A 10788-nucleotide genomic window follows, 5' to 3' on the forward strand; every position below is an offset into this window, starting at 1 on the left:
ATTTTACTGGAACTAAAGATAAATAACCGAAGTCTAATCATAACCAATGAAATGTTCTGTCCCCTTTTCTATTAACAATGACAGTAACTTTGTTAGATATTTATATTATTACGGGAACATTTGGTTCAGACAATGCGACCAGGGTCTGATAACAGACACACAGACGTACCAGACATTCTTTCCTTGTTTCTTTGTTCCTTTGGTCTTTCTCTTTCTTTGAGCATGCTTTTCTCTCTCTCTTTCTTTCTTTCTTTCTTTCTTTCTTTCTTTCTTTCTTTCTTTCTTTCTTTCTTTCATTCTGTCTTTCTGTCTTTCTTTCTTTCTTTCTTTCTTTCTTTCTTGTTCATGTAAATGGAAGATGGCCTTGCGGTGCCTTGCTCGTCTGAGAGTGCTGTGTAAGTGACTGGATAAGAGAGTGTGTTCCTGTGAGTGATCAACCACCTCACAGCGTAGTCCCAGATGGCCCAGAATCCTTAGTTTTCTGACAGGCTGTTGAGATGCACTCTGCATCCATCTATCACAGTTTCCTGTGAAGTGGAGCTGAAGAGCAGAAGTGGAGTTCTCCTGGACCTTAATATTCACAGGACACAAAACCCCTCATTGTACCTTACAGCCCAAGTCTGTTCCCAGACAAACCAGAGTCCAAATACTCCCCCAGGTACTGGTCTGAGGCAGCTACTTTATGGGCTGGTTGTGAATTATAACAGGAACCCTGCGAGGTCCCTGAAAACCTGCTCCTCTGTTTTCTGCGTGTTGAGCATTAAGTCTCTTAGATATCAGCATTTTATCACTTTGTCCCCACCGTACAGGTAGGCGTCAGGTATGCTTTCTGTTCCTCAGTGGAACCGTCAGTGTGACCACACGTGTGTACTTAACACTGTCGTGGTGACTGACACTGGTGACACAGTGTGAGACGTTTGAAACCGGGAGCTGGCCTTCTCCTGGGGAAAGTTAGGTCAGGTTTTCAAGGCAGGATTGTTATTGACCTTAATAAGGCTCTGGGTGTTTCTGGGGAAGGAGGGAGCTGTATGTGTGAATGAAATCTGGATTAGTTCATCCTAATGTTCTCTCATGAGATGAGCGAGAGTAGAGACAGAGCTCACGTGTGAACTGATAAGAGTGAAATTCATCCTGCTCTAACCTCTCGAATGGAATAGAGCGAAATGGGACAGCAGGGCAAGGTTTCTCTGGAATTGGAGTAATATGTGAGATCTTCCGATTCCTAGGTATGGAGGGGATGTCCAGATGTGGTGTCCAGATTTGTGGAAAATGGGTTGCCACACAGGAGCCGGTTCCATACTGATTCAGTGTGACAATACTGATATTGTCATGAGTTGCACACCATCACAGATTAAGGCGAAGAAAAAGCTCTGGCCACTCGACTGACTCTAATGACCAGCCTGTCTCCATGGTAACAGGCTCCACCATCTCTGTGCATCTTGCATCGCCCCAAGCAATCTGAAGCCCCTGGGATGTGCTCCAGAAAGCAGGAATTCTCAGTTAACGAGATAACTTCAGCCAAACGTCAAGACTCTCCAACAGGGGGTCAGCTACACAGCGTCCCTGTAGGACAGTGTTGAGTTTTGTCTCAGGCCATCAGGCTAACTGAGAAACCCTGTCCTGTGGAATAGTCACTCAACCAGTCCACTAATCACAGAATTTGAACGGAGCGGACAAACCTTTCGTGCACTTTACTGTGACTCAGGGGCTCTTTGTTTGGTTTCTGGCCTTGACAGTTTCTTCCAGAAGTGCGTTATGTGTGTCGTAATTCTGTTTTAGTTTGTCCTTCAGCTCCCTTTTCATCTGCTCCACTTCACAAAGGCTCTTCATTTTTTAATGCTGTTTTCCATTTGATTCCCAGTTTGTTTGATGTGTTTGATTATGTACACATGGCCTATTGTGGGGATGACTTCTTGACCTCGTCTTGGTGGGAAGGGCGGACTGCATACAGAAACTGATCTAGTAGGTGATTTTCAGACAAGACCAACCTGTCAGTGAAGAGTGGCTGTGAGCCGCTCTCTGCTGGGCTGTGTCTGGACTCTCACCAGAGTTTGTCCTCTCAAGCTCACTTCTCATAGACGTTTGGATCAAATGTCACCACGCTGTCATCTGGAATGACCGAGGACAGCCAGCCAAAGTCTCAAACACAGGCACGCGACACAGTGCTGAGTACACAGTTTGTGTAGCAGTGACATCATAGCTCGTTAATGAAAACGCACGCCCCATGTCCTCTGCTTTTCCCTGCACTTGTGTTTGCCCTATTGAGTAAATATCGTAGAGTGCCTCAGGCACCATGGCAAGCTTCCAGAGAGTAATGAGAGAAGCTTCTGGAAGTTCAAAAGTGTGAAGAGGATTATTGCAGAGTTTTCTGCTGTTGTAGCTTCCACCTGATTCAGCTCCTCTTTTCCCCTCCTGTTCATTCATTCATTCATTCATTCAACCTTTATTTAGTTCTCGGGGAGACATTGAGGGAAGCCCTCATTTTCATTGTTGCCGAGAGTACAGAATTAAATGAAACATAATAAATAAAACAATAAAATACTAAAGGAAGGAACAAAGAAACAATAAAAATAGTAAAAAACAATCAAAAAACAGTAGAACAAGGTAAAAACAATAAAATGTGGAGAGCACAATAAACAAACTAAGACTGTAAAATATCGGCAAAAGACAGATAAAAATTCAGCTAAAATCAGTTAAAACAGTCATAAATTGAGGCGGGGTGGTTTGTAATCATGGTTTTAAATTGGCTGTAGGAATGTAAACGAAATGATTTAAAGGTTGTGCTGAAGATTATTCCAGGAATTCATATCTCCCCTCAGGTCTTTGAGAAGGTTAATCAGTAGCCCACAAGGATTAGAAAATCCACCTGTAAACTCCGCTGGTTTCTCTCATAACTCCAGGAAGGACAACTGTTTCCATTACAAACTGCTACTCAGCCACTCTAAATGTTACTCCTCCCCCATACTGTATTTCCTCGAATGTTACAGGAGCAAGGAAAAACAGACATAAATAAATGAACTGAGAAAAAAAGAGGGAATAATCAAGAGAATAAATAAAATAATATGATCATAAATATGCACAAACATAGTAAAGTCTTCAGTGTACTTCAGTATATTTCAGTATGCTTCAGTATATTATTTAAAAATATATTTTTACTAATATCTTCATAACCTAAATGTTATTCTTACAATCATCATGTGTTTTGATTAGATTTGATTTGATGCCCTGAGATCTCTATTGTTATATAAGTTCTGTCTGCCTCAGTAACTGATGTTGCAGTTGCTACAGTTGAGTGAAATGTTACCTCAGTATTTACCACTACGATAGTTTGACCTTTATAACACCTGGAAATCTGTTCTGTAATATCCTCATATTACTAGTCTTCTAGTAGCACATTAATCAGTATGTTCTCTGTGGCAGGGTGTGGGCACTGTGGTATCAGGGACTACTTTACGCGGATTGATACGACTTAATGACACCTTGCTCTTGGGCCCAGACCCTCTGGGCGCTTTTACCCCCATCGCTGTCAAATCCATCCACCGGAAGAGGATGCCTGTGAAGGAGGTGCGGGGCGGACAGACGGCATCCTTCGCTCTCAAAAAGGTAAGAGCACACAATGTTACTGCAGACAGCTGCTACGCTACTGTCACTTCCATTGTTAACTGTGTTTTAACTGTAATTTGACTGTGTTTGAACTGTACAAGCTCACAGTGCAACGCCAAGAGTCACTCTGGTCTGGCTAACACCTGCTTAACTCTGTTGTGTGTTTTCTCTTATCGTCTGTTGTCAAGACCAAGAGTAGCTATGTTTTACCTGTGTTTTCATATGTTTTCAAATCTGTTTAACTCTTTAAACTCTATTGTCTGTTGATTCTCTGTTTAAACACTTACATAACTGATCACCATCCTTCTCTCCTTCTCTGTTTCTCCCCCCTGTCTCTGACTCTGTCTCTCTCTCTCTTTCTCACAGATTAAACGCTCCTCCATCAGGAAGGGAATGGTGATGGTCTCACCCAGGTTAAACCCACAGGCATCATGGGAGTTTGAAGCTGAGATTCTTGTCCTCCATCACCCAACGACCATCTCTCCCCGATACCAAGCCATGGGTATGTCACTCATTACAGGGTTTTTTTCAGCACACTGAGTGAATAGACAGCACAGTTTGCCATCTAAACATATGAGTGTTGTGTTGTGTTTTGTTTTGTTTTGTTTTGTTTCTTTTCCTTCAGTGCACTGTGGAAGCATCCGGCAGACAGCGACAATCCTGACCATGAACAGGGACTGTCTACGCACCGGAGACAAGGCCACTGTGCACTTCCGCTTCATCAAAACGCCTGAGTATCTGCATGCCGACCAGCGCCTGGTCTTCAGAGAGGGCCGGACCAAGGCCGTCGGCACCATCACCAAGGTCAGGAGGGGTCACGGAGAGTCAGAGGGTCAGGGAAAGGTCATTTTCTCTGTAATGTTGAGAACAGTCCTGTGAAAACGAATCTGTCTCTGCTATTGTAATGTAAACCCACTGTCCAAAGTCAGAGACTTCTCTCTATGGAAACCTTCACAGGAAAAGTCTGTGTGTGACAGATGTGAGAGTGAAAAGGCAGCACACCCTGGTGAGATTCTGTGTTTCTGTTGTTAAAACATGCAAAAGAATGTCTGTCCTGTCTGCCACCAGCTACTGCAGTCAAACAATAACCAGCCCTCCAACACCAAACCTCCGCAAATTAAGATGCAGTCGACAAAAAAAGCACCCCCACCTCGACGAGAGGACGCAGTCACTCCAGCCAATGATGAGGCAGCTAGCACAGGAACTCCAGCCAATCCACTCATAGCACAGCAACAGGTAAAAGAAGGAAGAACATTTTGATGCAAATGGGGGAATGAATGAATGATGAACAGATGAAGATCAAGAGGTGTGTGTGTGTGTGTGTGTGTGTGTGTGTGTGTGTGTATCTTCAGTATGTACCCATTCCTGAATGTTTAGAGTTTCTTTGACACTTCATATTGTGGAGCCGCTCTGTCCTGTTCCCTCAGTGTGTTTAATCTCTTTGCATCTCCCACGTCTGCGCTCATTCTCATCTAAATCTTCTTACTTATTTCATTCTTTTCTCCCGTCTTCCCTCTCCTCCTCCACATACCGTTTCTTTCTTTCATTCTTCTAGTCCTGTCTTTCCTCTCCTCCTCCACATACCGTTTCTTTCTTTCATTCTTCTAGTCCTGTCTTCCCTCTCCTCCTCCACATCCCGTTTCTTTCTTTCATTCTTCTAGTCCTGTCTTTCCTCTCCTCCTCCACATACCGTTTCTTTCTTTCATTCTTCTAGTCCTGTCTTCCCTCTCCTCCTCCACATCCCGTTTCTTTCTTTCATTCTTCTAGTCCTGTCTTTCCTCTCCTCCTCCACATACCGTTTCTTTCTTTCATTCTTCTAGTCCTGTCTTTCCTCTCCTCCTCCACATCCCGTTTCTTTCTTTCATTCTTCTAGTCCTGTCTTTCCTCTCCTCCTCCACATCCCGTTTCTTTCTTTCATTCTTCTAGTCCTGTCTTTCCTCTCCTCCTCCACATACCGTTTCGATTCTTTCATTCTTCTAGTCCTGTCTTTCCTCTCCTCCTCCACATCCCGTTTCTTTCTTTCATTCTTGTAGTCTTGTCTTTCCTCTCCTCCTCCACATCCCGTTTCTTTCTTTCATTCTTCTAGTCCTGTCTTTCCTCTCCTCCACGCACCGCTTCCATTCTCTTCACGTTTGCTCCTCGCCCATCTCTTAGTTTTTCTCCCTTTCTACTGTGCCACCATATCCTCTGCCCTCCCATTTTTTCCTCCTCTCTCTCATTTATCTCTGACACTCTCCTCTCCTCTTCCTCACTTCTCTTTTGCTGCGTACAACATCAGACTGAGGGGGAGGAAGATCCCCAGACTAAGGAAGGAAACAAAGAGAGCAAGGTAAACGTAGAGAAGGTCTGACCCGACCCATGTATCCGATAGAACAGAGTGAAAGGGGAAAAAAAACGCAGGCGGCAGGATGTGGCCCAGACCTGTCTCACTGCCGTTAGACTGCACTGTGCAGGATACATGACTTTCTAACAGCCATTAGACTGCACTGTGCATGATACAAGTCAGTAAATATCTTACATCACACACTGGAACCCATCGCACGTCTGTCTCCCTGCCATTAGACTGCACTGTGCATGATACAAGTCAGTAAATATCACATGTCACACACTGGAACCCATCACACGTGGGAAATGGACATTGTGAATTTTCATTCTGGGTGTTTGATAGTTTCTCCTCTGTGTTGATGTAAGGAAACATGAGAATGGCTGAGGAGTGTGACGTTTAGATCATTTATTTTCATTAGGTAGGGTCGGTCCTCTGGACTAGTGTGGTGGATTGTAATTAGTCTGGGGATAACTACTCAAACAAAATAATCCATTACAGATTTCTCATTATTTCTGTAATGGGATTATTTTACTTCTCTCTGTTGCTCTCGAAAACCCAAAGAAATCTAAAAAATGGAGATTAAGAAGTTGACACCTGAGTGTCTGTGCAGTGCTTAATGAGTTCAGCATTAAGTTAAATAACTAAATATGTACTAAGTGATTACTCCATTTCAAAACAAATGGACCAGCAAGTAATGGCCTGTAAGGTCAAAAACATACATACATATATATTTATATATGTGTGTGTGTAATATCCAAATATACATCTTTATAAATGAAAATAGAGGGGCTGTACAGTGGGCAGGCAGTTCAGCAATGTACGAATTACAGCCAAAGAAAAATCAAAGGCACATGATTAAACATTAAACATGCCTTGTGCACATCACTAATACCATCACCTCGGCTGAACTCATTTTGTCTCCTCACCTCTGTCACAGCAGTGGCATCTCATCCACTAAAGTCTCTCAGATTACTCACTGGATTCAGCCTGTTCCTCTCTGGGGTCAGCACAGGACAGCCTAGGTTGAAAAGTATGTCTTGAGACTGAAGAGAAAACTAAGATTTGTTCAAGTGGGCTTTGACACACTTTTGGTGATTTGTTTCTTAAAGGATTATGGCACAAAAACAAAACAAAAAAACCCCTCTGTGCTAGCAGCTGCCATATGGACTCGTGATTGGTGACGCAAGTAACAAAAGTCAGTAATTATGATGTGATTATAAGAATTTAAACTGTAGTGTGTTACTCCACTTCCTTACAGAGAAAATGAGATTACATTAATGCATTACATTGGACCATGTTACTCCCAGGCCCATTAGAGTCCCCATAAGGGTAGCATGTGTAGTGTGTTAGCTGTTGGTGTTGCTCTGGAATATTCCATCACTTGCTGTCAAAAGCTGACACAACTCTTTGGTTGAAGTAATTTAATTTCTTCTGTTAAAATGCTTACATAAAATGAGAACAAGGTTTGTCGTGAAGAGAAAAAGATAAGCATATTCCCCATGCTGTATATGGTTCTAATTCTCACGCGTTTGAATTTTGTATGTGTGTGTGTGTTTTTGTGCCACAGTAGTTTTAATATAATTTCTCTCTCTCTCTAAATGATTTTGATGAAAGAACTGTTTTTCCCTATGGAAGACTAGTCAGTGCACCAGGAGCTGGGAAGACTGACAGTGTGTTTTTCTTTTTTTCTCTCACACAGCCAAAGTCTGGAGGAGGCCGCCGGCGAGGAGGACAGCGACATAAAGGCAAATCTCAGACCAACCCCGCGGTCAGCCCTCCTGCTGGAGCAGGAGGCTCATAAACTCCCCATTACTCCCTCTCATCACCTCTCTCCGTAAAGTGTCTTTACTCCCCATGGAACTGTCCCACCTCCTCCACACCAGCCCAGAGTCTGTACTCACCTCCCAGCCTGGCATCACTTATCCTCACACATATAGTCATACCCATGTACCTACCCATGTACCTCGGGGACAGTCTAGAGGGGCTGTAACTTATGATCAGTGTGTGTTGTTTGACAGGACAGTGAAGTTGGTATGTAGCATATATGCCTTTTTTTTTAAAACCAGACCAGTGGCATGAGAGTTTTCAACATGTTCATCTGGATCCCAGTCTACTCCACAGGTGTCAAAACCCAGTCCCTGCAGCTTTTTGTTCTGACTTCTTACTTACCTGCTGAGGAAAGTAGGTGCTGGTGTGCTTTTCAGCCAATCAGAGACCACGGGTAGACAAGAGTAGCAGCAGGACCTTGGCCATCAAATACTGGATTTTGACACCCCAGTCTACTACACCCGCCCACCCCGTGTAGAAGTGTGCATTAGGCAGGTCCTTATTGACAGGTTTACACAGATTGTCTGCTGTTCACATATTCAGATACAGTTCATCCTGAGGTCAAACAGTTTCTTAATTATGGGATAAAATGACTGAATTACTACACAACACAAGCAGGTGACATGAGAGAACAGGTAATTCAGCGACTCAGACTGTCTCGAAGACTCCACATTAATGTGGAAACTAACATTCCAACCTACAGCACAGTCACTAACAGCTAATCTCAGCCAATCTGGTTCTCATGTTATTTAAAAATATAAAGTAATTATTTATACTTTTTTTTTTTTTTACTTTTTCATATATATTACACTGTGCATGTCTCAAGTGCTGTACTAGCTAAGAAACTTGTCTCAAACTGGAACAATTGAGTCAGTTTCTGACATGTAAATGTCTTAACTGGGTGCTCTGACGGTGACCCTAGAGGTCTGCAGGTGAATGCCTAAGAGTCTGTCGTTTCCCCACACAAAACGTGCATGATTTTATTATTTAACTATGAGGTAAAAAGGGATTTTATATATATATATATATGTGTGCGTGTGTGTGTGTATATACATACATATATATATATATAGACACACACACACCCTCTGTAAAAGGGTATCTAAAATCAGGTTTTCCCCATGGGCAGCAGGTTTTCCCCAAGCCTTCTCATTTTTAGCATTCACATCATCATCTGAACAGAGAAACCAGTACTGTATCAATACTCTGACAGCTTTGAGGTGACTTCTTATTAAAACAAACAAACAAACAAAGAACAGAGGTCCAAACCCTTGGGTTACTCATCTGTTTCTGTACCTGTACATCAGCAGTGGCGTATGGTTTTATCCTTACTGTAAAAATACACATGGTCATTTTTAATGAGGTTGAATAATGACAGATCTGTTAGTCTCTTACACTCCTCCTCTCAGAGGACACCTGGGTCATCACTCTTTACATTCTTATGGAACAAAACATTTTCAACACAACACAACAGAGTAATAAAGGCCGTGAAAACATATTTTTGTTGTTGATGCCTCTCTTTGCTCTCTGGATGCCAGTCTGTTTCCCATAGACTGACAGAGAACTCAACACACTGCACCAAACATCTTCAGGTTAAAGACACTGAGACCACAGACACATTCATATAGCTTTATTTTTGTATACATTGCTATTAGTGTACATACAAGACAGGTAAAGTCAAAATCCCTGTGGGTGCTCTTGGTCACACTCAACCATTACAGCCAAAATATGTTTTTTCCCACTGAAAGTCCGGGACATAAGAAGGTCTTCGCACAATAAAAATGAAACAAAGGTCCTGGAGGGCCGTTTCACTGGTAGGCTTTGGTTCTAGCATAATCTTTCAGTAGTCTCACACCAGGCCTCCTCAGCTTGAACTGAACAGGCTGAAAAGCCAAGTCTATATCTTATACTTTCGCCTTCCAGGACCAGATACATAGCCTTTACTGATCTAGAACAAATCAAATCAAAGTGTCTCGCTCTACATTTCCAAAATGTAAATACTCTTTTTATTATTATTTTTTAAGTCCGTAACTCTGTAAATACACTTCATTGAAATGAGGGGAATTCAGTTGTAACATAAATCCATCTGATTACAAATGGGTCTCCTCGTTCACAGCCTGTCTAAGGACTAATCGACTCAGCTGCATTTGGTAAAGGTGACAGTGAGCCTGTGGTCGCGTGGTTGTCAGTAGACTGTGTGGTGTGATGGGGCACTGTGGTCCTGTGGTTCTCATTAAAGTCTGTGTAGTGTTGTGGTCAGTTCTCAGAGGCTCGCTGTCATTCCTGTCCAGGCCGTTAACAGGTGAGGAGGAGCCGAGCCCTCACTGAGGTAATGCAGGATGAGGAGTGAAAACAGAAAGAAAGAGGGGATAAGAAAGGAAAACATCAGTGAGCAAAGGACACGTCTGCCCAGATCAGCCCGGTCATGCTCTACAGTGACCGTCACTGTGGTCATCCTCACCTCTGTACACATGTAAGGGACTCAGACAGACTCACACCACTCCAGTGATGTGAAGACTCCACTCGGGTGTGTGTGTGTGTGGGTAGGAAATCTAAAGACCTATGTGCACTGAGAAATGTGCTGTGATCGCCTGTGTCTGATCCCATCTATCCTATCAACGTCTTCATTCCGAAGACAGGTGACTGCTGAATGTTGCAGTAACAGATCCCAGCCACCGCCTGACGGACAGATCACAGACACAGCAAATGGCTGATCCACGCTGTCTGCGGTGAGACTGGCCAGACAGATTGGTAGCAATCTCACACGTAAACGCATTCTCAGGACAGGAAGGCAGTTGTGTGCACACAGACAGTTGCGTGAGGTATGACAATGACGGACCACAGCCATTGGGAGCATTTGGTACAGACTGCTGGTCTGTAATGGAGAGGTATGTATCACGTTTTTGAGTGAGTGTGACTCAGTGACTGCTCACAAAAATGATTCAGCCATGCTAAAAGTGAGTCTCTGAGTATGAAAGAAAGAAAGAATTAATTATGAAACAGTTTAGAACATTATCAGATGGGAGGAGATG

At 43.1% G+C, this 10788-nt stretch overlaps 1 protein-coding gene across 2 annotated transcripts in view; it reads left to right on the forward strand.

The window, feature by feature from the left end:
• The window catches only part of gtpbp1 (GTP binding protein 1), a 19825-nt gene extending 11362 nt beyond the window's left edge, over nucleotides 1-8463 (forward strand). Inside the window, exons 8-13 of one of the 2 annotated variants that reach the window (XM_030781544.1) lie at nucleotides 3421-3603; nucleotides 3970-4105; nucleotides 4229-4407; nucleotides 4672-4839; nucleotides 5882-5932; nucleotides 7629-8463. In XM_030781544.1, the coding sequence (XP_030637404.1) occupies nucleotides 3421-3603; nucleotides 3970-4105; nucleotides 4229-4407; nucleotides 4672-4839; nucleotides 5882-5932; nucleotides 7629-7730 (819 nt within the window). In that variant the 3' untranslated portion in view covers nucleotides 7731-8463. The remainder of the gene's footprint in view (nucleotides 1-3420; nucleotides 3604-3969; nucleotides 4106-4228; nucleotides 4408-4671; nucleotides 4840-5881; nucleotides 5933-7628) is intronic. The other variant, XM_030781545.1, reaches the window with a different exon arrangement.
• Nucleotides 8464-10788: the final 2325 nt, after the last annotated feature.

Source organism: Chanos chanos, chromosome 8 (assembly GCF_902362185.1).
Source record: "Chanos chanos chromosome 8, fChaCha1.1, whole genome shotgun sequence".
NCBI lineage: Eukaryota > Metazoa > Chordata > Actinopteri > Gonorynchiformes > Chanidae > Chanos > Chanos chanos.